This window comes from Apodemus sylvaticus, chromosome X (genome assembly GCF_947179515.1).
Source record: "Apodemus sylvaticus chromosome X, mApoSyl1.1, whole genome shotgun sequence".
Classification (NCBI taxonomy): domain Eukaryota; kingdom Metazoa; phylum Chordata; class Mammalia; order Rodentia; family Muridae; genus Apodemus; species Apodemus sylvaticus.
This window is the reverse complement of record NC_067495.1, coordinates 61,293,760-61,319,575: the sequence shown is the minus strand read 5'-3', so window position 1 is coordinate 61,319,575 and position 25,816 is coordinate 61,293,760. Positions and strand designations below refer to the sequence as shown.

The 25,816-nt window shown below is 42.9% G+C and overlaps 1 protein-coding gene across 1 annotated transcript; it reads right to left on the bottom strand.

Moving 5' to 3' along the window:
- Positions 1-19,962, bottom strand: Dgat2l6 (diacylglycerol O-acyltransferase 2 like 6). The gene is made up of 7 exons (XM_052171944.1): positions 19,878-19,962; positions 5,391-5,501; positions 4,977-5,047; positions 4,420-4,624; positions 2,838-3,012; positions 578-789; positions 1-155 (listed from the first exon to the last, which is right to left on the bottom strand). Exons 1-7 carry the CDS (start codon positions 19,960-19,962, stop codon positions 1-3), a joined length of 1,014 nt encoding a protein of 337 aa, XP_052027904.1.
- Positions 19,963-25,816: the final 5,854 nt, after the last annotated feature.

The following is a 25,816-nucleotide window of genomic DNA, read 5'->3' as shown; positions in this document are numbered from 1 at the left end:
TCATATAATTGTCAACTCTTGGGTCTTGGAGAAGCCATATTCAGCTTTATGTTGGTCAAACAGCTTGCGTAGGGCACTGATGTAAAGTTCAAAGTACTTTGCCACAGTGTCCTTGTCAGGATTAAGGATCTTGGGGACTGGCAAGGGTTCTCCAACTATGGGAGAAGGAACAGAGACAAGTGTCAGAGTCCCTATCACAACAACTCCACCCACACCTTTGTAGGAGGGTGCAGCCTAACGGGATTTGGGGCCATTTCCCTCCCTTCATTCTTTTCCAGCTATGTCCTGGCTCTCATTCTACGCTTGCTTAAGTCTCACCAATGCCTCAGAGAATAAAAGCAAGCCCAGAGAAGAGCTGAATGAATGTAACGATGCGCCTCGGACATCCGGTGAGCTCTGTCCCACCCGTGAATGGCCCCAGGTGTTATCTGTTTGGTTGCCCTTCCCATCCTGCTTTCAGCCACACCTGTCACAATTCCCTTAGTGCACCCTGGTTGTGAGCCACATTGCCTGGGGATTGATGACTTGGGATAGGAGACCAAGAACTTGAGTGGCCTAGAGAAAATAGAAAGCTCACCAACGGTGGTAATGGGATGATTGAAAGGCAAAAAGCCCCAGGATCCCCTCGTGAGGCCTCTGCCATGAAAAGTACAGAAATTTATGCCTAGGATTCTTTTGCCAATTTTCTGGAAGTTTTTTTGGAAGAACCTTAGCCATGTGCCTTCAGGAAAGGTCTCTTGGTTGTAAGCCTCATTCTCACCAAATGAGTAAGAAGGGACAAGATATGCTCTGCAAAGACAAGGACAGTAACATAAGCTCTTCATTAAGGCAAAACTCTCCCCCAGGAACAGTCTCTCTGTGATGAGAAATTCCTCCAACCTCCCAACAATACAACAAGATTACAAGCACTCTGACACCCCCAGCCTCATGCTTCATTTCTCCAATGGAACTTCAGTGTGGCTGTTGCCCATGATAGGAAGAAGGAAGTTGGCCCAGGAGACCTAGCACCTTCAGTCAGCATCCAATAAGATCTTCCCAAACTGGGCATGCATGCTTGCCACATCTTTCTCTAAATTCCTCCCAGAGCTCCTCGCTGCAGCCCTCACTGCTTAGCATGAGCTCAGTGTCCTAGCCCTCCCCAGGTGGCCAGCTTCCCCACTACTAACCATACTTTGAGTGCCAAGCCCTCTCTCATCCCTGCCTATATGTTATATTCCCTCTGACTCCTCCCTCTTTATGTGGCAAATTCCATTTTGCCATTCAGTATTCTGTTCTAACCACATCTTAAAGAAACTTTTGATCACCCAGATTCACCACTGTAGGCTTGTTATCCCTCAGCTAACTCTTCCCCCTGTCCTGCTTTCCCACCTCCATGCCCTGTCTTATGGTCATCTTCTTACCTGTTTGGCCAAACAATAGTGAAAATCCTGACAGTTCTCTTTAAATCCCTAGGGTCTGGTCCGGTCTGGTGCTGCATATATCATATCCCTCATTGAATGCCTGGGTTTTTACCTTCATTTGTTTGTTTAATATATCGCTTTTTTTTTTTGAGGTGCTGGGGATTCAAGCTTATCTGGCATGTGCACATGCCAGATAAGTTCTTTATCACTAAGATGATACCCAGACCTTTAAACATTTTTAGCCGGAGACAGGATCTTGCCAACTTGTCCAGGCTGGTTTTGAACTTGTAGTCTTCCATCTTCAGACTCTAGAGTAGGGGGGATTACAGGAATGTGCCACAATGCCTGGATCTTTTTCCTATTTTGGTCTGATTGGCAATTCCTACTCATATTTTAACTTTAGCACAGTTCAGATGTCACTCTCTGATGAAACCAAAGTCTTTCCATACACTGGTGCTCCCAAGCATTTTGCATATTTCTCCTTTATCATACTTCATTTACCCAACAAATTTGTATTGGGTTCTTTTTATGTTCCAGCACTGATTTAGGCCATGTGGATATATCAGCGAATACAAAGGATGAAAAACCTTTCCACACCCAAGGTGTTTACTAGCAGTGAGCAAGAAGGCTGGTGAGATTAGTGAGGAGTGAAGTCAGGGAGGTAGTGAAGACCAGGTTCTTCAAGATCTTTTGCTCTGTGTGGCATGGGAGTCATTGGAACATTTTGAGACATGATACAACTTGACTCATGGGTACCAGGATCATTCTAGCCACAAGTGGGAATAGAATCTTGGAGGTAAGGGAAGCAAGGACAAAAGTAAAGTTCCAGGTATTATAATGATTCAGTAGAGAGATGCTGGGTATTTAGACCTCGAGGATGGTAGTTGAGGTGGTGAGTAGCTGGATTCTACATATGTTTTGCTATGATACGTGAATGGATTTGTCACATATCTTACATAGATTGTGAGTCTACAAGCACTAGGTATCATTTATTCCTGTATTCCGCTGTCCTGTGCTAAGCCTGACACACAGTAGGTATTTGACAGCTGCTGAAAACACCCTCTAGGGGCATCCTCTGAGCACCTATTCCATGAGCACCTAGCCAGTGCCTTCATCTCCCTGGGTGGGTGGGTGGGGGTTCCTCAGGGACTCCCAGTGAATGCATAAATACAAAACAAAGCCACTCTTGCCCAGAGTTCCAGAATAATGGACCTTCTTCTGCTCTTCTTTCCTTAGCATCAAGATCTAAAAGTACCCACCAAAATATCTAGAGGTCCAACACTCCTCCGGCCCCTGGCATAATGTGAAGGATACAAGGGCGTAACCAGAGTAAAGAGGGGGTCTCTAGTAGGTTTCCGAGAGAGGGTACCACTGTGGCAAGAGCTACAGAGGGCCCAAGGCACCTTGACAAGAGAGTCCCTGAACATAGGGACCCACCCTGTCTTCAGTGCTAGCTTCACAAAACCTTGGCGTTTTTTGAGTAGGACTGTGGAGACTCCTGGGCGGCACAAGAGGGACTCAGAAGCTCCACCTGGCACAATGATCACTGCATTGCCCGAGCCTTGCTGGGTCAGCTTATACATCAGGGCTGACTCACTCACTGGACAAATACCTGTGAAACCAAAGAGTCAAGTGGTTAAGATGAACTTGGCTTGAACGTAGAGAAGAGTTCCTTAGGCTCTTCGTGGTGTTGGCAGTTACCACTTTCTGCCTTTGGTTTTGTGTCTCAGGTTAACCCTAACCTGAAAAGGTATCCTTTGTGGCAGTTGTTTGCCTGGCTTGGTAGAATTCCAGGGGTCTGCAGCCAGGGTTATACTGATTTTCTCGGTCTGCTACCATTTAGTCTCTTGTTCTCCAGATGAACAGGCTTTTAGTTGATCCTTTCCATTTCTATACACAGACTGTAGAACTACCTTTCTCTGTGTTCAGACTGAGCACTCTGGAAACCCTTCAGAGGCATCTCCTCTGGGGCTGCTCATGCTAGCCACTGCTAGTGTGTTTCCTTCCTAAGATCAAGCTCCAAAAGTGACTAGGATTTTGGGTGAGCAGGCAGACTAAGTCAAACTGAAATGTAGATAAACAATGGAATGTGTATTGGATCCTGTGGTTCAACGAAGGCCACAGACATTCATCTCTTTGGAATACGCCCCCCCCCCCTTTTTGCCTTAACATTATCTTGTATTCTCTACTGGGGTGGTAGAATTTGCATCCAAGGACTAGCCATCAAAAGAAACCCTTGCTACATGGTCATACCATGGGGAGCTGAAATGTTGTCTGAGATTTCTCTCAAGATAAATTCATCTTACCTTTTAGTTTTCATTCAGTTGTTTTCAGATGTCCAGAAAGATGAATATTCATCCAGAGAGAAGGAAATCTGTCACAATGCCCTGGTTTGGAGCCTGGCACTAGGAAATTGTTCTGAATTCTGATGGATGACTCTCCTTTATCATTTGGCATCTTAAACAAGGATGAAGGGGTTCCCCAGAGATGCAGGACATAGACCAAGGTTGTATGTACTAACCGGTATGAGAGACTTAACAATGTCTTTAAGATGCCTTGAAATAAGAACTCTCTCTCTCTCTCTCTCTCTCTCTCTCTCTCTCTCTCTCTCTCTCTCACACACACACACACACACACACACACACACACACACACACACGCACACACACACACACACCCCACACCTGAAAGAAGCCAATTGGCATCCCAGAGAAGACTCTGGCATGATTTCCTCTGCACTCATGTTTAATATGTGGCTTTTAATCTCTGCTTTCCATTTCTATACTTAGTCTTCTGAGTACCCTTTTTAAGGGATCCTGGAAACTCATAAATGCCTGTAACATCCCTTGCTGCCCAACTGAACTGCTTCTCACACCTTGTGCAGAATCTGATACTTGGGCACATACTCGTGTTACTAAATGAACTCTTTAGAGAAAATAAATCAAGTCTTCTATCACAGAATGATTGCCAAGGATTATTGGGGTGGGTATCTTGAGTTGAATTTCAGAACAGTACTCACCCATGGACATCACATAGTCTCGCACAAATGGGATCCAGAAGATCCCTTCCAAGGTTGCTAAAAAAGGAGTGATAGAAGAGAAAACCCTGGAAAAGCCAGTGGCCTCAGTACCAAAGTTGATGAAGGCACCATAACTGAGAATGCCATGGGGGTGGCTGAGAATGATGTAGTTGTGTTTGGGAGAAAGGTCATGGGTCTTCACCAGCTGTTAGAGGAAGATTGAGGAAGACTGATCAGGAAGAAGGAAGAAAGGATGTTGAAACTCAGAGCCCAGCCGATAGTCTCCATGTCCTTACTTAATAGGATGTCATTGTCACAGAGATTCCCAGGGATCATGGTGGTAAGAGATGCTGGACTGGACTTACCACTGTGTTCGTGTGTCTCCCCACTCACAATCTGTTTTGGGTTTCTGCCCTACACTACACTGCTAAGCCTTCACCTTCACTGCTGGCCCTTAGAGCCCTTGAAACATGGGTCTCAGGAGGAAGTAGGAAGTCAAGCACTAAGGAGCAAGGCTATTCAGAGGAAAGATGGGCATTCAGAGGAGGGGTAGTTACCTTTACTGGGAAGTAGCTTTGGAAATACTTCCAGAGGCTCCAATTTCGTACCCAAGCTGAACGCCTACCATCTGTACACAGAGAAAAAGGAAGAGCAAATGGGCCATTGCCTCTACCCCACCCAGAGGTAAAGAAGTTGGCTGATGCTTCTCAAACTACAGAAGCATCCTCTTTCTTACATTTCAGATGTCCCAAGTCCAACTCCCAAATAGAAAACAAGTAAGGGGAGAGGGAGACAAGTTGAGGCTGGAGGTACCTGCTCACAGAGCTCAGTCTTAAAGATTCATGGGCAGTGCCAGTCTGAGACCTTTGTTCCCCCTCTTCTCCTCATCTTTTTATCCACCTCCCTCTTCTGTCTTCCCATGACTCCACCCTTAGCACAGATGGGGCCATGATTTGGCTCCTATCTCTTACCTTGACTGTGGGTGTTCCAATCATAGCCAAACCAGGCTAAGAAGAGCACAGATAAGGGCCAGAAACTAGTGAACAGCAGGAGATAGGGTATACCCAAGATGGAAAGAGCTCCTGAGAAGACACAACCCGTACAAGCCCTCCAGTTACTCTCAAGCCTTGATACACTTCTCACAATCTCACCTCACCTCTGCCTCTACACTAAGGGAGCAGGCACGGCTGATCTGGGGACCTTTTTCTCTTTTCCCCTCAGCTGTTGCCCATTTCTTGCTCTGGCTCAGGCTTCTGTCTGGGTTCTGGGATCTGGGTCCTCCTAAAGTCTGAGATCTTGTTCAAGGAGGCTGCAGAGGCATGAATTTCTCAGAGTAGGCCTTCAGCTGGGGTCAAAGGGCAGGGTTGCTTTGCAAAAGGAAAAAGCACATTGGCCTGGTGGCTGATTAGCCTCACTCTGGAATTTTAGAAAATTCCTTATGAAAAAATGGTTTTCCTTGCTTTGTTAAGCGGATAACCCCATATATTCTGAGGGTAGAGGCCTACCTGCAGTGTCCAGACTGTTTGATTTTTGAGGAGAAAATGTATATTAGAAACTGATTCTCTGTGTTTTATTTTGTCCCCTTAGGATTTTTTTTTAAAGATTTATTTATTATTTGTAAGTACATTGTAGCTGTCTTCAGACCTGAAGAGGGCAATAGATCTCATTATGCATGGTGTGAGCCACCATGTGGTTGCTGGGATTTGAACTCAGGACCTTAAGAAGAGCAGTCAGTGCTCTTAACTGTTGAGCCTTCTCTCCAGCCCTTAGGATTCTAAAATGTTCAGAATGGGCAAAGCGTGACTCTTTTAGCAAATAGACATGGCAGACTACAAAATGCAAACATCATATGTCTTACGGCAGTGGGGATTTATTTATTTACTTGTTTATTTCTCCTAAGAGGAAATCCAGGACTTTCTTATGACAAACAAGTACTCTACTACTCAGCTACATGCTCACTAATGGGTTCCACTTTAAATCAGCAATGTAGTCTTAGGACATGTGCTCTGGGTACCCCCAGAGTGCACCTCACAGAGGCCCTTATGTTGTCAAGACATCAACACACTTTAGGCTGCATGGCTCATACCTTTAATGCCCACCACTTGGGAAGTGGAGGCAGGCAGATGTCTGTGAGTTTGAGGCCAGGCTGGTCTACAAAGAGAGTTCAAATACAACTGGAGCTACACAGTAAAACCCTTTCTTTAAAACAAGCAAACAAGCAAGCAAGCAAACAAACAAACAAAAAGAGACATCAACACAGAAGGGGTGAATTTGGGATGGTGTCTTGGGGCTACTTGGTCCAGCGCTGAGCACCCAGTATGAAGAAGAAAGGGCTTTTTGTTTGTTTGTTTGTTTTAGTGTTTCCTTCAGCCATTGCGATGAGGCCTTAGGTTCAGCCTTTTTCCATCTCTTTGAAATACCCATGCGGTGCAGATTTTCTATGCCTCTCTGACTCCCACAGTAGCTTACTGTTGATGTTCCTTCTCACAGGGAGTGGCAAGCTTCCTAGATCATGCCAATTCCTCTGATATAGACTCTAAAGTCCTCTGCTGCTTTGTAAACTTCCCTATTCTTCATTGATGTTTAAGCTAGAAATAACCAGGGCACCCACCACTTCTTCTGATACCTATTCCTTAGCTTTGTCCAGTCTCCAGTCTTGTAGACTCTAGCAGACCGTGTCTGTATGTTGCCACTATCTTCTGACCACAAATATGGGATTTATAGAAGTAGAAGAGCTGGTGTCATGGTGCACACCAGTGGTCTTAGCAACTGGGAGGTAGAAGAAGCAGAAGGATCAGGAGTTTAAGGACATCTTTGGATACATCATGAAGTTGAGGTCAGCCTGGATGGGATACATGAGTCTATCTCAAGAGGGGGAGAGCAGGTTAGTGAAGGCAAGAGAGTGAGAAAACAGTGAGTGTGTGTGACACTCCCACTGTCACTAGCACATGGTTCCAAGATCTTTTGTGTTCCAGTGAGAGGCATTTTGGGGGGGATTATCAAGAAAGAGTCTTAGGTATACACTCTTATGATTCAGTACACACACTGAGGGTAGCCAAGGCACTGAAATAGATGTGCTGTGGTCGCTCATCCTAGTAGGCTATGGTGCTCTAGCTTTCTATCTACTCATTTATTTGTCTCCTGTGTATCCTTTTTTTGTGTGCTAGTGGAATTGAATCTAGGGTCTTGGAAATGCTAGCCGAGTATCTTATCACTGAGCTACATTCAAGTCCCTTGTTATTTATCTATTTATCTGCTTATTTATCTTTATTTTCAAGGCAGTTTCTGTTAAGTTACCCAGGCTGGCATAGAACTTTGCCTGCAGTCTAGGTAATCCTTTCACCTCAGCCTCTTGGGTAGGCACCATCATCCGCACCTACCGCCATACTTGGTCTCTGTGTGTTTTCTTGAATGAATTGTCTGTTTAAATCTTTTGCCCATTTTCCTTCCTTTCTTCTTTGTTGTTGAGACAGGGTCTCACGAAGCCCAGACTGCTCTCAAACTGGATCATGTATCTAAGGATGACTCCAAACTTCTCATCTTCCTGCTCTTATCTCCCAAGCACAAGATTGGAGGGATTCGTCAGTTTGCCCCACTTTTTTGCTCACTTTCAATTGGTTTGTATATTTTCTTGTTATAGATTTCTGAGCATTCTAAAACATTTTACATTCAAGTACTTTGTTTACAGATGGTTTTGCAAGTTTTCCTTCCTGTTAGTACTTTCCTATTAACAAGGTATTTATTTCATTGTGTAAAAGATTTTCACATTACTGAAGTGTAACTTGCCAGACATTTCTTGCATTTGTACATTCATTTTACAGTACTTTAAAAAAATCATATTTATTTGCATGTGTGAGTATATTTCTATGTTACCTACTTTAAACACAATGAGTTATTTCTGCTTTAGAATTTAACATTTTTAGTGTGTGTGTTGTGTGTGTGTGTGTGCGTGCATGTGTGTGCTTTTCTAAATGTCTGAATTTTGTTCCCCTCATCCCTAGGGGCCTCACAAGAATGCTGCAACTGAGCTTTGTCCTCAGGCTGAAAGTCTAAATCTTTGAATGATAGATAGTTCATGTCCTGCTAAGAGATGGCGTACCCCTCCTACATTTAAAGATGTGGTTGACAGCTGCGTTTCTGCCCATTCCAATACATAACACAAACAAAATCTGTGCAGAACAGATAGAGACAAACTTTTTCAGTCTTCCCATTTTGTTGAACAGTGGTGGTATCAAGCACATTTCCTTTGATTTGAAAATTTTGGTAGCCTCTGGTGGGCATGACTACTGGCAGTCCCTCACCTCAGCCAAAGCAAGATCCATAGGCCCTGGCTTGCACAGCCTTCACGGAAAAAAAATTCAAGTGCAAACAGCAGTTGCTACCATGCAACAATGGCGTGAGACAGTAGCAGCTGTCCTGCAACACCCAGATATCCCGCATAGAGTCCAGGTACTGGTAAGTCACAGAGAATGTAGGAGTGCTAGGTGGCCAACCCAGTCAGTGCCGTGGGTCCACATCTAGGTTCTGGGTTAACAATCTCTCTGCTTTTAGGGAGATAGGGAAGCAGTCCCTGGGCTATTGAATGGTGTACCCATCTCCTGGAAGGCTTCAGATTATCGCTTATTTCCAACCATGTTTTGTTGGAAACCATAGAGTTCTCTAGATAATATTATTTTGTTCATTAACAGACAATTCCACTCTTTTTCCAGTTTAGTTTTTTTTAATTTCTTTTTCTTTCTAAGTTGTCCTAGCTAAGAATTCTAGTACTCCATTGAGTAGAAAATGATAAAAGTTGGAAAAGAATCATCTCATTTTTCATCGAGTATGATTGTAGCTGTGGGCTTTTTATATGTGGCCTTTATGATGCTGAGATACATTCCTTCTACATCCAATTTGGTGAGAAAATTTACCTTGAATGAATATTGAATTTTGCCAAAATCTGGTTTCTGCTGTTATTGAGACAATCATGTGATTTTTATTCTTTGTTTTAATGTGACTAGCATTTACTGATTCTAACATGTTGAAGTTGCACATATTCACATCCAAGGGCTATATTTTACTTGATGACGGTAAATAGTTTTGATGTGCTCTTGGCATTGGTTGAGTCCATGCTCATCAGGGGTATGCCCTTCTACTTTTCTAGTAGTCTGGCCTGAGTCAGCTATTGGACTGATGCTGACCTTGTAAATGAGCTGGGCAGCTTCTCCTTTTTAGCTTTTTGGGCAGAGTTTAAGAAATGTTAAACCAGGTGGTTGTGGTGCACACCTTTAGTCCCAGCACTTGGGATTCAGGGACAGTGGATCTCTGCAAGTTCGAGGCCAGCCAGGTCTTCAGAGTGAATTCCAGGACAGCCAGGGAAACATAGAGAAAGCATGTCTTGGAAAACCAAAAAGGAAAAAAAAAGACATGCTGAGATTAACTCTTGAGTGTTTGTTAGAATTCAGTGCCATTACCATTGTCCTGTGGTTCTGGGCTTGGATTTACTGAGAAGTTTTTGATTACTCTTTATTAGTATATGCACATTTTTTGGGTTGGCATGTTTGTATTTCTGTTCTTCTATGATTCATACTTGCTAGGTTGTAGATGTCTAGAGATGTATCCGTTTCATTTAGGTTATACAAGTTGTTGTTGATATGAGACTTTTCATAGCGGTCTCTTGAGATCCTTTCGTTCTCTGGTGGTAGTTTTAAAGTCTCCTCTTCATTTTTTAAAAAATTCCATTTAATATTCTCTTTTATTATTGGTTCATTGACTAAGCATTTGTTAATTTCATTTTTGTCTTCAAGAGCTGAACTTTCACTTCTGTTGCTATTTTAATTTCATCCCTGTTACTCCTTTGTGCTGCCATCAGTGGACCTGGCTGCTTCTGCTTCCAGTTCCGTAGAAGTATAAACTTAGGTCACTTCTTATTTGAGTTCTTTATTGTTTTCTTTAGGGAGGAGTTTAGCCTCATAACTTGTTAGAATTTAATTATTTCATTTGAGGAAGTACTTCATAGTGTTGAATTTTAAATGTCCATTTTTATTTGCTTATTATTTTGACCCCTCATTTCTTCTTTCCTTCTTCCCTTCCTCCCCTTCTCTCTGTCTCTGTCTGTCTGCCCCCCAGCCAGATAGGACCTCATTGTGTAGTCAGTCTAGATCAGCCTTGACCTAGAAATCATGATACTTCAGCCTGCTGAGTGTCTAAAAATCAAACAAAAATACACGAGTGCAGGAATAGGCAGTGCATTTCTCAGGATTTTCTCTGGGCAATCATCCTATCTGCAAAGCTTTTAGTATCTTGTCACACTAGCTAGAATTTTTAGTGTGTTAAGTACTGAAGATGCTTTTCCCAGTCTTGGAGATTGTGTTCTGTCTTTTTTCATCAACTATACTGAAGTTAAATGTGGCATATTCTGTACATGTTCTTTTTCTTTAAATTGACAATGTTCCTGTGTATTCCTAGTTTGTGGAGAGGTAAATATTTCTCTCTGTTACTTTCTCTCTCTCTCTCTCTCTCTCTCTCTCTCTCTCTCTCTCTCTTTCTCTCTCTCTCTCTCTCTCTCTCTCTCTCTCTCTCTCTCTCTTATGCATGCATGTAGATACATATGTGCAGGTGCAAGCATATGTGGGTTGCACATGTGTCTGGGTGCATATAAAGGCCCAAAGTTGATGTCAGTTGTCTTTATTGATAGGTCATAGGATTTCGCTGTGAGTCCAGTGATGTCTAGTCTAGCTTGCCAGTGTACTCCAGGATTTCCTGTCTCTACTTCCCCAGTACTGGGATTACAGGCAGTTGACACATCTGTCTGGCTTTCATTTGGATTCTGGGGACCCAAACTTCCCTGTGCAGCAAGTGCTTTATCCATAGAGACCTCTCCTGAGCTCCATTATTTTGCTTTTAAAATTTTTTATTTTTAGATATTTTGAGACTATAATACAACTGCTGACAATCCTCAAATTAGAATTATGACTTCTCTTGAATCAGTAGAACTGATGTCTACCAGTTCTAATATCGTTCAAACGATTCTACTCTGCAGTTTCAGGCTACCACCTGATTAAAGGCATCATTACCTCCCTAAGTGAATATCAGTGTCTTTGAAAGCAACTCCCTACTTTCACTGGGATCTGGGTGCAGCCACTACAGTGCATTTAAACCTGTTTTTTTTCACTGCATAGCACATAACAAGAACATGTGTCAAAAAGGCATACCTGTGGCTTTGTGAACACTTATTGGCTCTCACTTCTCTATAAATATAGAAAGTTACAAGAATAAATGTCCTAGGCATGGTGATGTATGCCTATAATTGCAGCACTCGGGAGACAGAGCCTGAGGCAGAGGCAGAGGCAGAGTTTACATATGTGTTAGGAAAGTGTACATTATGAAAGAAGCCCCGCCTCCTAAGTTTGGTCTAGAGGATCTTTTGTGATCCAGTCCCTGGCTTACTTGCTATGCTATGTTTTAGGCCCTTCAGTTCATTCTGATACTGAGCTCAGGGCTTTTGTGCATGCTGCCTTCTTTCCCTGGCAAGCTGTTTCCTCGGCTGTTTGCCTAGCTTGCTCTTAATCACTTTTTAGACCTCAGGATAAATGTCATATGTTCAATATGACAAATTTGAGGGCAGCCTTGACATGTTTTCTTTCCCTAAATAAATAAGTTTCTCTCACCCATCCCCATCCCTCCATCTTCATTGCTACTGATATGCTCTAGGAGCAAGTTTCTTCCAGTCTCTACTGGGGCCTTTCATCTGTCTTCAGGTGCTGTTGTTCCCCTTCCAGGCATTTCTGAAGCCTCTCTCCTCAACATTTCTGAAATGCACATTTCCTTTTCTAAAAACCATCAAGACTTTTCCATTCTCCAGCAAATCAAGTCTCGACAAATTTGCCCAGCTCTGTCCTGAGCAGAGCCAAGGATTTCCTAGCTTTGTCTCATAGTATCTGTCCTCATAACTTTCTATGCCATTTGTCAATGTTTCTCAGAATGTCCACCTCTCCCACCTGCAGGGGCACTGGATGATTTGAGGTGGTGGTGGATGGAATGATTTTTTTTTTGAACATATAAAGACTAAAAATGACTTTGTAGTAGTGTTATAAAGATTTCAGTTCAAACAAACTAAGCTACAGAAATTGTCCATTTAAGAAAAGGATTAAATATCAAAGATGTTAGACACAGCTGTGGAAAGAACAAGAAGCCGGAAGTCAAGGAATCAGTGGCTTGACTACCTCAGCTCATTTAGATGCATTCAGCCATTCTGTTCTCTTCTTTTGATCACCTTCTCTCCAACTTTCTGCCAACCAAATTCTTTCATCCTTCAAGGCTTACCTTAAAAGATATTTCCTTGATGCTGTCTTTGGCAATTCCCCAGGAAGAATTAAAAGTTCTTTCTCTACACACTTGCAACATAATACTTGTGCCCCTGTTTATTACTATTTTATCATGTTCCCTTGTGTAATGAGTGCCACATCTGTCTGGCTCTCTCCCCATTAGACAGCGATTAGCATATTGCCAAGCATGGTCGATGGCTCATGATAAACTGTTGCTACATAGAGCTGTACAGTATCAAGTGGATTTCCAAATTCTCCAAGTAGCAGGTGAAAGTTAAAAAGATGAGAAAACACTGGTGACCTTATTCTCAACAAGGAAAAGTCTTCTGTGGGCTTCTTGTGTATGTCAGGCTATAGAGACCACAGGATTAGCTGAAAACCCTTCTAGGAGGAAACATTATGCTTCAGGGCAACGGCCAAAGTCTAAGTGTTGGCAGTTGCTTCAGTGCTTTCAGAAATCCAAGAATGTACTTAGCTTTTCCAAAAGAAGAGTCTGTGCTTCTTTAGATTATTTATTGGAACTAAATCAATAATAAGTACTACTTGTCAGAGTAGAAGTGAATAAAATAATTGAACAAGCACTGGCTGAGGCTACCTCTTAGGAAATCTTTGTGCTAAAAGCCAGGAGGAGATTGTTGGGGACAGGAAGAGAAAGGTAAAGGGACTAAATATGGAAGTGGAAATAAGAACGATCTGGGATGGTGAGTGCTGAGCAGCCGTTATGAAACAGAGTGCTGTTGACTTCCGCTGCACATTATCTCATTTAATCTTCTCACTGCCTTGGGAGGTAATAACCTATTATCTTATTATAATAATAAGTTAATAACTTATTATCCTCACTTTACAGATGAAGAACTGAAGGCTCAAAGAAGATACAAATCTTCATGCCAAGACTTGAAAAAAAAAAGAAATTACATTTGTTGGGTCTCTAGCAAGTGTCTGACACTTTTTATGTGACAAGAACTATTTTAAGTCTTTCTCTGTGTTAACTCATACCGATATACACAGAAAGCAAAGTTCCTTCCTTCCAGAACCTTTCAGCCTTATGTGGAAGATAACCTCCCAGGATGAACTCCAGAGGGTAGAGGAACAGAGCAAGGAAGAGCTCAAGGAAAGTTCTGGAAACAGGTCTAAGGTCTTTGAGTAACAACCTAACCTGCTGAAGTCCATGAAGGAGCCATAGAATGAGTTGGTTCTGGAAAGAAAGCTGCAGAGATATGTCCTGATGCTAAAGAGCATAAGTCAGGAAAAGGTATCAAGCAGAGGAACAGGAAGGGTCCCATTCATTTCAGGTGCCTGTGGGAACAGGAGAAACTGTAGGCAGGGAGTTGGGGGAAGGGGTTGCATGAGTCCTATGACTAGGAATGGAAAGTTGAATAACACACACACACACACACACACACACACACACACAAGGAAAAACAGGAGGAAAAGATGCCTTGGAAATTGAGATTTTTCAGTTAATTGGAATGCAAAGGCATAGTGTAGGATATTTTGTCTGGGCCTGCAGGGATGCATCAAATATGCTGTTTTCTAAGATTACATTATCATTCTTCTTGAAGTTGAGATGAAATCAGAGTCTCTGCTGTCCACACCTGAAGCCCTTGCCATGCCTCTATGGATCAAATGGCAAGGCTGACATGGTGGTAAGACGTGGTGCTGTGATCTGAAGTTATGCTGAAAGGTTCATGTGTTGTAAATTAGATTGATGCAAAGGTTTTAAGAGATGGGACCTTTAAGCTAGATTAACACTATTCTTGGAGTGGGCTACTGATAAAGATGAGTTGCTTTCTCCTGTTCCTCTTTTTCTTGCATACTCTCTCATTGGTCTGATTTCCACCAGAGAATAACACAAGACAGCCTTTTCCTGATGCTGGCATCCTGATATTGGATGTCCTAGTCTCCAGTACCCTAGACACAATACTATTATGCATGAGTTGCCCAGACTGTGGTATTTTGCTATAGCAACAGAAAATAAAGGCAGATGGGACAGTGGAGCTCCAAATGATGTCACTTTCTATAATAAAAAGGAAAAAAATTAACATGGGTTGAGTATTTTCTCATCTTGTTGGTCTATAAAACACTCATTAGAGTGAGGAATATGTAGTTTCTATGGTAGACAGGACTTGCCTGACTTACTCGAGGTCACATAGAAAACGGCAGTCTTTCACACATGGTGGCAAGCAAGTGGCAAAACTGATCTAACAACCAAGACTATGCCCTATTTTTTTTTTGTAGTAACAAAACCCAGAGGAAAGCAAGCACCCACACAAAAAGGACGACTGAAGGAGGGGAAAACATGGAATTAATGGTATCTATCGAGGAAGGTGAAGTCTAGGAAGAAGATATGTCAAGTTAGCATCTACAAAAAACAAGATAATGTCAAGTTAGCTTCTATGAAAAACAAAACAATCAGCTCTCATTCTCCTGTAGCTTATTAGGTAGAAGGGTAAAAGTAAAGTCCCTGAATAGAATAATTTAATAAATAAAGGGTACTAGGTTCTGGTTAAACACTACATATCTTAATAATTTACTTTTTTATAATATCTTTGTTTTGAGGTTCTTGCTATATAGTCCTGACTGGAACTCACAATAAAACTCATGGCTCAACAACTGTTCAAATTCTGGGATGACAGGCTTAAACTGCTGTGCCTAGATGCATCACAACCTTTTGAAATGTATTCATTTGGATGCCATGTCTTTCAACTTCACTGCTCTCCAGAAAACCACAGTGGAAAAGGAGGTTTCCAGGCTCCTTGTTTGAAAGTTAAATCAACTTCTGTAACAACAACAACAACAACAACAACAAAATAGAACGTTGTGAATTTTCTAAGATATAAGAGATGCTGTCCAGTATGTTCTTGAAAAGTGCCCTAGGCCTTCAGAAGTGGCGTAGTCTAGAAAGCATTACAGAGAGGGTATGGGTCAATAAAATCCCTAAGGAAAAGGTGTTTGTTCATTGACAGTCGAGGAAGAACATTCATCATCTAGTCAAGGAACTATAGAAAGTATTAGTAAAGGGGCATTCTCTCACTTCCCATTGCTTGAAATACAGGCTTCATACAGGGAGATGAGCTGATGCAAGATCAGAGCCAGAGAGTAGAAACAGACAAGGATGCCCAGGTTACTAAACTTGTATATCATCAAGTTAGCGGTAGGAAACCATTACTTTTGAGCATCAAAGGGATCTGATCAGTTTTTTAGTGGAAACTGGGAATCTAGTTCAGTGTGAGCATGAGGCCTTGGGGTTATTCCCCAACACTAGGGAAAAGAAGAATTTGGAGAGCATGCAACAGAATAGATTGAAGAAGGTGGAGATAGAAACTTGAGGGCCAGAAGTATTTTCCATAGCTTTGGAAGATGGTAATGCCAAGCCCAGAAGAGACACATAGAGAGAAAACCTCTGAAAGGAAGCTGCCTCTCAGAGGGCTGGCAGAGCGACCATCTTCCCTAACTCATCTTTCCATCCTTTCTTCTTACCCCTTCCAGCCTACTTATCCCTCTGCCTCTTCACTCCCACTTTCCCCAGCTTTCCTTATTCCCTCAGCATATCCAGAAACGGTTGATGTTGAATATCATTCAGAGAGAATCACTGAAGAAGCTCAGAGCAGGACAAGGAATAAAGAAAGGGAGAAAGAGGAAGGAGGGAGATTTTTCCATGCAGAACATTCCCTGGGGACACTGCTAAGGGGATGGTGATACTAAGCCTTATAGGATTTCCAAGCTTGGCTAAAGTTACTTAGCAAACTGTAATCTCATTCTGATGAACTTCTGGACTCATGATCTGAACACACCATACTAGTCTGCTCCCTTCCCAGCCTCTTCAACCTGTTGTAAGATTTTCTTGACTTGGCACCCTAATATTCCTTTCTCACGGCTCTTTCATTAATTACAGTCCTCAATACAGTATAGTGATTTGTGTATTTTCCCAATCCTAGCAGATGTGTATAGTGGTTGAATAGTTTGTTTCTGTTAGTTGATAGCAAAGAGCCTATAACTAGCTCATTGCTGAAGTCTCAGCAAAGGTAGCTCAAGGTCTTATAATGAATATTCTTTTTTTTTTTTTTGGCTTTTTTTTTTGGATTTGGTTTTTTTGAGACAGGGTTTCTCTGTGTAGCCCTGGCTGTCCTGGAACTCACTCTGTAGACCAGACTGGCCTCGAACTCAGAAATCCGTCTGCCTCTGCCTCCCAGAGTGCTGGGATTACAGGCGTGTGCCACCACTGCCTAGCTATGAATCATCTTTCTAAAACAGAATTTGTGTTTGATGTGTTTGATGAACAGAACTGAATATATTTGACACCTCTGTGGCCATTATACTCTATTAGATGACTGCTTAGGTAATCTGTAAGACCCAAGCTTCTTTAAATTCTTAGCATAATCACTAAAGAACAGAAACAGAATGTTATACAAATGGAATGATAATTAGTCTAAAACAAGTCAAGACAGAGGGCCAAGAAACTCACAAAGATATGCTCAGTATCATACGTTATTAGGGAAATGCAAATCAAAACCATCATGAGGTTTCATTTCACATTCATTAAAATGGTAAAAAAAAAAAAAAATCCCAGAAGCTAAGAGTATTGGTGATGATGCAGAGAAATCTGAACCCTTGTGCACTGTTGTGAGAATTGTAAAGTGGTGCAGGTCTTCAAAACATTACCGAATAGGGTTGTCACACAGCCCATAGAGTCCCTCTTGCTTTGTATATCCTAAAGATTAAAAAGCTGGGTTTTAAACACTCATTCTGAAAACAGCATTATTCCTAATGGCCAAGAGGGATGCGTGCTCATTAATAGATGAATGAGTACACAGCATTTAGCGTAACAATAACAGTGATATTTGATTTTAAAAGGAACTTTGAACACATGATGCCAAATGAATAAACTTGCATGACTTCATGAAATAATTAAATAAATGAGCTAGTAATATAAGTGACTATGACACAATAGTCTAAAACAGAAAAAAACTCATATAGACAGAAATTAGAATGGTGGTTTCCAGAGTTGGGCAGCAGGCAGAGAGAAACTTAGGAATTTAGGGTTTGATGGGTACAGAGTTTCAGTTTCAGTTTAGGATGATGAAAAATTCTGGACATGGCTTAGAACGCTATAGAATACAATGTGTAACACAGTGGTTAGTACAACTGAACTGATACTCAAAACAAGAAATTTTGTTCTCTCTATATCATTAAAAAAAAACCTTTAACAAAGCAGATACAAAACCCTTTATTTGTATGTTTTCACTGGTGTCACAATGGTGCCATCATGTGTCCCCTAGCATTCCCATTCCACTCCTCCAGCTCTTCCAGGGTAGCTCACTGGGAGCCGGTGAGCTTTAGAAAGGAGATGACCCTTGCTTTCTGGATCTTACCCTGCTGGGAGACAGTGTCCTTTGAAAGGGAAAACAAGGGATGGAGGAAAGGAAAGCGTGGGAATTATCTTCTGGGAGCAAAGTAAAACTGTTGTGCTGAAAACTGCTGGTAGAGTAGCCAGAACAACATGAGCATGCGTGCTCAAGCCACACCAAGGAGACCTGCCCGAAGGAAGCCACTTCCTGCCTCTCCTCCTCATTTAATGGTGCTGGGCCTGAAGCCCGTGCTTTACACTGACTCACAGCTAGTATCTTCCTTCCTTCCTTCCTTCCTTCCTTCCTTCCTTCCTTCCTTCCTTCCTTCCTTCCTTCCTTCCTTCCTTCCTTCCTTCCTCCCTTCCCTCTTTCCTTCTTTCCTTCTTTCCTTTATTGCTGAGAAAGGGTCTCACTTTATAGGTGGCCTGAACCTCAATAGTCCCTGTGTAGGGACTAGTCCTAGGGAATAGTCCCAGTCTGGCCTAGAACTCACAACATTCCTACCTGGGCCTCTGAGTGATGGGATAACAGATGTGCATTACTAGGCCTGCCTGGTTTTAACTTTTCTTTTCTTTAAAAGGGTATTTATCTACTACCACCATTATCATTTGCGTATGTATGTGCTGTGTGCTGTGTGAATGGGCTCAAGTGTTATGTGCTGTGTGTTGAGTTCAGAAGACAACCCGAAGGAGTCACTTATTGCCTCCAACTGTGGGCTCTGGGAATTGAAGTCAGGCTTGGTCAGTAAGAGCTTTAACCTGCTGAGAAAAATCTCACCAGGTTTAATTCCTTTTTCTTGACACGGCTAAAGTTAGAGGATGAGCTCAGTAGGATTTTCTTTTAATGAAGCATTGGCCGTTTGCATCTTCTGGGGCCTCTGGATCCCCTCTGGCAGTCTGACCGAGTGTACAAAGCCCCTCTTTGAATGACATTTTTAAGGGTATCGATCCAGCACTCGACATACAAAGGTGGGTCACTATATTAAAACACAGCTATCTCCTCCCTCACATCCCTCACACGATACAGTAGCAGACATGTTTCTCACTCTAGTCCTTAAGAAGCCGGCTTTAACAGCGGTTCTAATAACTACTGGAATTTTGAAGTCATCTTCAGCTTAGGCACAGTTTTTGAGATGCCTTTAATAAACAACTCCTCGAATGAAATGCAAATCTCTGCCATGTCTGCTACTGACAAAACCTCAGGTGCTGCCATCGACATTCAAAGCATGTCACCTACTTCATCATCGAAGGGACAGCTACGCCACAACTGAGAGGAATGACAAGAAAGCCACATTTCTTCCCACTAAAACTGAAAGTCCTCAAGCTGTCCCCTAGTTCTTAGTAAACAAGCCTCTTGTTGAGAATGTCTGTCCTAGCTGTAACTTAATACCACCCAGGTCCTACCCAAGTCATCACTCAACAAGGTGCTATTTCTCCCCACCCAGTTCCTCAGCTTACCTCTTTCTAGTTGACTTCCCAGGAAAGCCTTGGCTGCTGGCTTCATACAGCTCTCAGATTTTACTAAAAAAATTTTTTTTTGGTAACATTCTTATAGTAGGGAAATCACCTTAGATCTTTCTAGTAACATCAGTCTATCAAGGAACCACCACTCTGGTCCGTACTTAAACATGATTCTTTTCAGATAATTTGTAGAGGAGAACTCCTGAGATAGGTAATCTTTCCAGTAGAGCAGCTAGAAGCTCACGGCTGGCCTAGGCATCTAGTCACAAGCAGCTGCTGGAACCTCATGTGGGGTTGCCTGACCCCTTTCTGGATCTGTTCCCTGGTCCTTGAGGTTTACTCACCTAAAATTACATAAACTGGAATCCACTGTAATACGGAGAGTGTTCGGAGGCTTTCCTGCAGATCTAGCCAGGACACAAAGGCCATGGCCCAGTGCTTCTTCACTGATGCAAGGAGCCCAACCAGAAGCTCTAAGCCGCTTAGGTGGAGCAGCAGACTCTGCTCTAATCTCTTCTCATTAGGGCTGGTTACCTGCTGAGCTTTTTGTCAGGCTTGATTGAACCTTTCCTCCAGTTTTCTGGCCCCGCCCCAACTTCCTACACGCATAAGGTTGCATATTAGACTATCTAATATATGTCCTTTCTCTCCATGCAGCAGTAATTTTGATGAGGCAGCTGTGACTGTGGGTAGCTTTAGCTGTGACCTCTGACTAATTAGTGCAAGAGAAAGAATGGCTTTGTTCACCTTACCTAGAAGCTTTGCGAAGCAGAATAGTGCTTGCTTCAGAAACTGAGAACTAGGTGCCACACTTGCTTCTGCTCCAGTGGCCACTCTGACTCCTTCAGCCCGATAGAGTCAGTGTCCAGCGAGCATATCTGGACTTCTCCAATTCCTCTTGGAGCCTCTGTTCGGTGGGGTTCTGGGTCAGTAGCCAGACACCATATGGCAAAGCAGGAAAAACACTGCTCGAAGCTCCAGCTCTACTGCACTCTTCCTTCCCCACAATGACTCTTCCCCTTTGAAATAATCTTTTTCTCCCACACTGTTTGAAGATTAATGTTGGAAGGCAGTATAGTGGGTAGGAACATAGACTTCAGAGCAGGACAACAGGAGTTTAGATCTAAGCCTTGACACTTGTAAGTGACTCCTCATGGCTATGGCTTACCCACCTGTAAAAGGGAGATGATGAGAATGCCTGCTTCAGTCTTATCTTGAGGATTATATGAGTGAATGAGCATCACTTGGTCAGCACAAGGCTTGGTGTGTATGCTAGCCAACACAGAAATGTTTCCCGCTATTATCTTTCCTTTCATTCCGTTTATAACTATTGACCATCTTTTTATTTCTAGTTACGACCTCATGCTTCTGTCTATCAGCCTTTGCAAAACTGAAGATCATACCAAGGTCCAGATCTCAGAATGTATTTTTTTCCAGTTATTATCTATTGAATGATACTGTTTGTGTTATGAACTGATGATTCAGTGGGGAAAATGACAGACACAATTTCTGATCTTTAGCAAGCTTGAGGTTTAACAGAAGAGATGGACATTTTTTCTTTTCGAATAGTGTTTCTCTGTATAGCTGTGGCTGTCCTGGAACTCCCTCTTTGACCATGCTGCCCTTGAACTCAGAGATCTACTTGTCTTTGCCTTATGAGTGCTGGGATTAAAGGTACGTGCCACAACTGCCTGGCTGTGATTTAAAAAAAAAAAAAGTCTATATACTTAGACTTGGGAAAGATCAATATTCGCTACATAAGGCCTTGGATATTGAAGGGAAGTAAGCAGAGCTCTTTTTGCCTCTTTAGAGCTGAGCTTTGGGAAGCTTTCTGCTAATCTCATGAGTGTTTTAATTGTCAAATGTAGCCCTTTCTTTTCTTCCTTCTGAGCTAGCTAGGGCTCTCAAGTTGTTTCTTGGAGCTTCACGGCCACCTAGAGGGAAAGCCATGTCCATTGAGAATTGTCAGGGGGAGGAGTGAGAGGTAAGGGAGGAGAGCCTGGCTCTTTCAGAAACAGCAGATGTGGAGGGGTCTACAGAGGCCATGCCAGGCAAGACCAGGCCCCAGGTGACGAGCTCTGAGGCTCTTACTGACTGGATCGCTGCTCCTTTCCATTTTTTTTTAGATGTGAATATTGAGTACATCTAGAAAAAGTCTTGAGGTAACAGATGGAATCAAGGGCTGGACCAAACTGTCTCCCACCTCCATGTCCCTAACATACAGCTCCCGAGCTGTCTAGTACAAGGTAAACTTCCTTCAAGTAAATGCTGCTGGACCCAGTGAGAGAGGTCAGAGAGCTCCTGGTCCCAGGGAAGTGAATGAATCTCATCCAAGGTCGCACAGCTAAGAGCTTTAGCTTCTATCTTTTTTGACTTTCTTGGTGGCCCAATTCATTTACTGAGGACATCCAGACTCCCACCACTCATGACCCAACTTCTGCCTGGAAAACATGCTGTTGAAATTCAGGACAACAGCAAGCATACTGTAATATGAACTCATGAAAAAGTGCTGGATAAACATTAACACAATAACTGTAAGGATGAAGTAATGGTACACATATGTTTGTGGTTAGTAACCAACAGCTCTCTAAGTGGACGTAAGATCAATTCAACAAGGGGGAAATGATGCCTTATATCAGAAACCTAGCCCCCTACTCAGCGCTACTGAAGTCATGGCTACTGGAGGAGGATCTACAACCATCAGTTTACCAAATCAGTATAATTCCTAAGTACAGTCTAAACATGTATCCTTACAACCACAGAGAAGTGTAGTCTTCACCCCCTCATCAAAGAAATTTCCCTTTGCAACAGGTGGAGACCACCACAGAAAATCACAACCAATCAGGAAGAGGTGTGGAGCCTAGTCCCAATGGCTACATCTGCAAACAACTCCCACACCGAAGGCTCAGGGAAGATTGAAGGAGAAGAGGCAGTCAGATTATAAGAGCTAGGAACTTTGCTGTGATGAGATTAAAGTCTCCCTAATATGGTGGCCCAATTATGAGCTGAACAAGGATGACACCAACGAATATCCCAGGTGGATGAGGAAAAGCCCATGAGGCTCAACCCCACACAAGGAACTAGAGGCAACCGAGGAAAGCTAGGAGCAGAAGAGGTGCTCCTCCCCAGGGTTGTCCAGTGCCAAAAGGTCAGCCCTGAAAACACACATACAAGTAACATCATATAGACAGAGCAGTCTATATTTAGAGAAAAATATATATGTAATAACAAATAATGAAAATGAGGCTATGTATTGTAAAAACAGAAGAGAGAAGAGAAGTATATGAGAAGATTTGGAGGGAGGAAAGAGAGAAATGTTATTATAATCTCAAAAATAAAAGAAAAAAGTTCTGCTGGGTAAAGGGATTATGGATACACTTCCAAAGTCTTAGTTTTCTCATTTGGTTGAAGATATTATCCAGACATAGCTGGGTGTGTTGACACAAGCATATAATGCCAAGACTTGGGAGGTAAAGGTGGGAGAATCAGGAACTCAAGATCATCCTTGGCTACATAGTGATTTTGAGGCCAGTGTGGGATACCTTGTCTCAAAAACAAAACAAAACAAAACAAAACAAAACAAAACAAAACAAAACAAAACCTCTAAATAACTAAATAGAAAAGATTCCTCATCTTACTTGCTGGGAGGATTTGCTGGGAGGTTTGGAAAGCCCTCACATGGTGTCTGGCTCCAGAACTGCTCCATGGCACTGGAATTCAGCTGCGGGGAGCAGTGGGATCTTCTAGGCTTCGGGGTGAAGAGCATGTGTGAAGATGCCATAATACAAAAACACAGCGCTCTGCTGCTACACAGGAATAGTTGCCTCCGACAGAAGCTTCAGGCTTAAGGGACAGGAAAGAAGAGACTGGAAGGTGGTTAAGTGGAACTGCTCCTCGAAAGTGTCTTTGTGTCTGAGGCCACTGGGTCTAGACTGTAATACATACAGGAGTTTCAGGAGGTTGGATTAGTGATCTGAGAGGGTCCAGGGCAACCCAGATGGGGCTTATCACGATCCCTGGGACCATGGGTCACTGGGTTACTTATTAGAGCAGGCTAGCACACTAGCTCCCTGTGCCTGGTTTAGGCAAGGATGACCAAACATTCCTATTGTATGAGTCTGAGTGGTTGTCCAGGATCAAGAGCTTTCTGGACTAATCTGCTATGACCCGGGGCAAAAGAGAACAAAGAGTCTTTCCAGCTTACCATTGTTTCCTGTGCTTCAGAAGCTTGCTGCCCACAGATCTTCACACGACCTTTAGAGGGATTGCTCCCAAAGACAATTTTTGCAAAACGAAAACCAGAGCAAGCAAACAGCAGGGCAGTAGTAGTAGTAGTAGCAGCAGCAGCAGCCACTGCAGCCTCACATGCAGACTGCTCTTTACAGCCAGGCCCAGACAATGAATTCCAGGCTAGCCTGGCCTAGTTAATGAGCTCCTGCTGCAAAGGAAATTAAGAGACTGAAAACGAAACAAAGACATCGATGACCTTTTTCAAACTTTCGAAGATGCCATTGTCTTGGAGAGCCTGGGTCTGGTCCCCCTTTTCCACTCATTCTCGTTCTCCTCCAGTCTCATTTCCTGCCATGTTAATAAATGCCTATAATCTCAGCAGTCAAAAAGCTGAGGCAGGAGGATCACTGCAAGAGATCTAGGCCATCCTGGATGACATAAGGAGACCCTGTCTTTTTTTTTAAGGGTTAATTTTCCCTCAATTTTGAAGAGTCCATACCACATATACCCTTGCTCCTCAATCAGTCCCAGGTTATGGTCTCCTTGTCCATGGCAGTCTTGGACCAGCCTGACTCAAATCCATCTTTCAAGGTTCAGTGACAATGTTACTTGAGCTCTCTGAGTCCCTAAGGCTTGTACTTGTGGGAGAGCACACCCTGAAAAGTTAGGCTGCGTGCCTAGATTCCATCTCAATAACCAGGTTCTAATACACCATAAGCTTTCAGCTTTCAGTAACCAGAGTGCTCATGGGACTCAGAAGTGAAGAGGGCATCCAATGAAAAGTGTCCCTTTCACTCCTACCCTGTTGCCCCTGCCATCCTTCCCTTTTCAGTGTGACTCTATCTGGATTTAAGCAAACCAGGCCACTTGCTTGGTTAACTGAATAAAAAAAAAAAAAACAAACCAACAACACTGAAATCCTACAAGCAATCCAAATGCTCAAGATCTGGGCCTGGCTACATACATGAAACTTTGCTAGCATTATGGTCAGTAGGCCAATAAAACTACTTCAAGGCACACTGCTGTATTGTTTACTAAGCTTCCAAGGCAGAGATACAGTGAGCTTCATTTGGTGGGAAAGCAGTCTCCTCGGCAATGCTCCATTAGTCTGCCAGCTATGGCAATGACTGGCCCTTTAAGGCAAAGAGATTCTGCGTTTTCTTTTATGCAAAGTTGTTTGAATATGAAAAGAATGAGGCTGGATTCTTGTGAATCTTCCTGATGAAGCAGTGTGATTCATGATAGGACTCATTCATTCCCTGATCCATTCAGCAAATGTCTGAATACTTGCTTTCTCAGTAGGGAGAAGCCAGAAACAATGGTGAGCTTTTTCCGGATGAGCACAAGTCAGTGATGGGAGATACAAGAAGAGATGGAGAGAGAGAGGGCTGGGGATGGTTGAGTTCATTTCAAGTCTGTCAAGTTCTAGTTCTGTTTGTACATCAGAAGGAATGGCATTGCAAATGACAGGAGACAGGCCTGGAATTTAGGTGGAAAAGTTAGGGCAGGTAACCTAAGGTAAAGATGATCTGGGCACAGAGGGCAAGGTTGAAATAGGAAGAGATAGACAAAGAAATGAGAGGGGACAGTAAATAAAGCTGGCAAAGATGTTTCAAATAAGAATATTTCTCAACTCCTTGGAGCAAGGGCAGAGCGCCAGGGCCGGGAGCCAGGGCCTAGGGCAGCAGATGTTCAATATCCCTTCTTCCTTTGTACGATGAATGTCCTCATGGCCTGCGTGTGTTGCTGTTCTGGGTGGCCTAGTGGAAGAAGAGCTTAGGCTGGTTAACAAAATACACGCTAGTCCCAGAGTGAAAGGTTGTCACAGAAAGCTTTCGGGCTCTCCCTTAAGCAAAGATCAGCCAGGATTGAACATAGAGAGGGTTTGGCAGAAGGAGCAAGGGGCCAGGACTATTTCCCTGTAGGTTAAGGTAGAGGAGATGGTGTGGGGTGTGTGTGTGTGTGTGTGTGTGTGTGTGTGTGTGTGAGGATGTGTATGAATTATCCCAGTCAGGCGATCTCAAATGTGTCTCTGAAAGGCTCAAAAACCAAA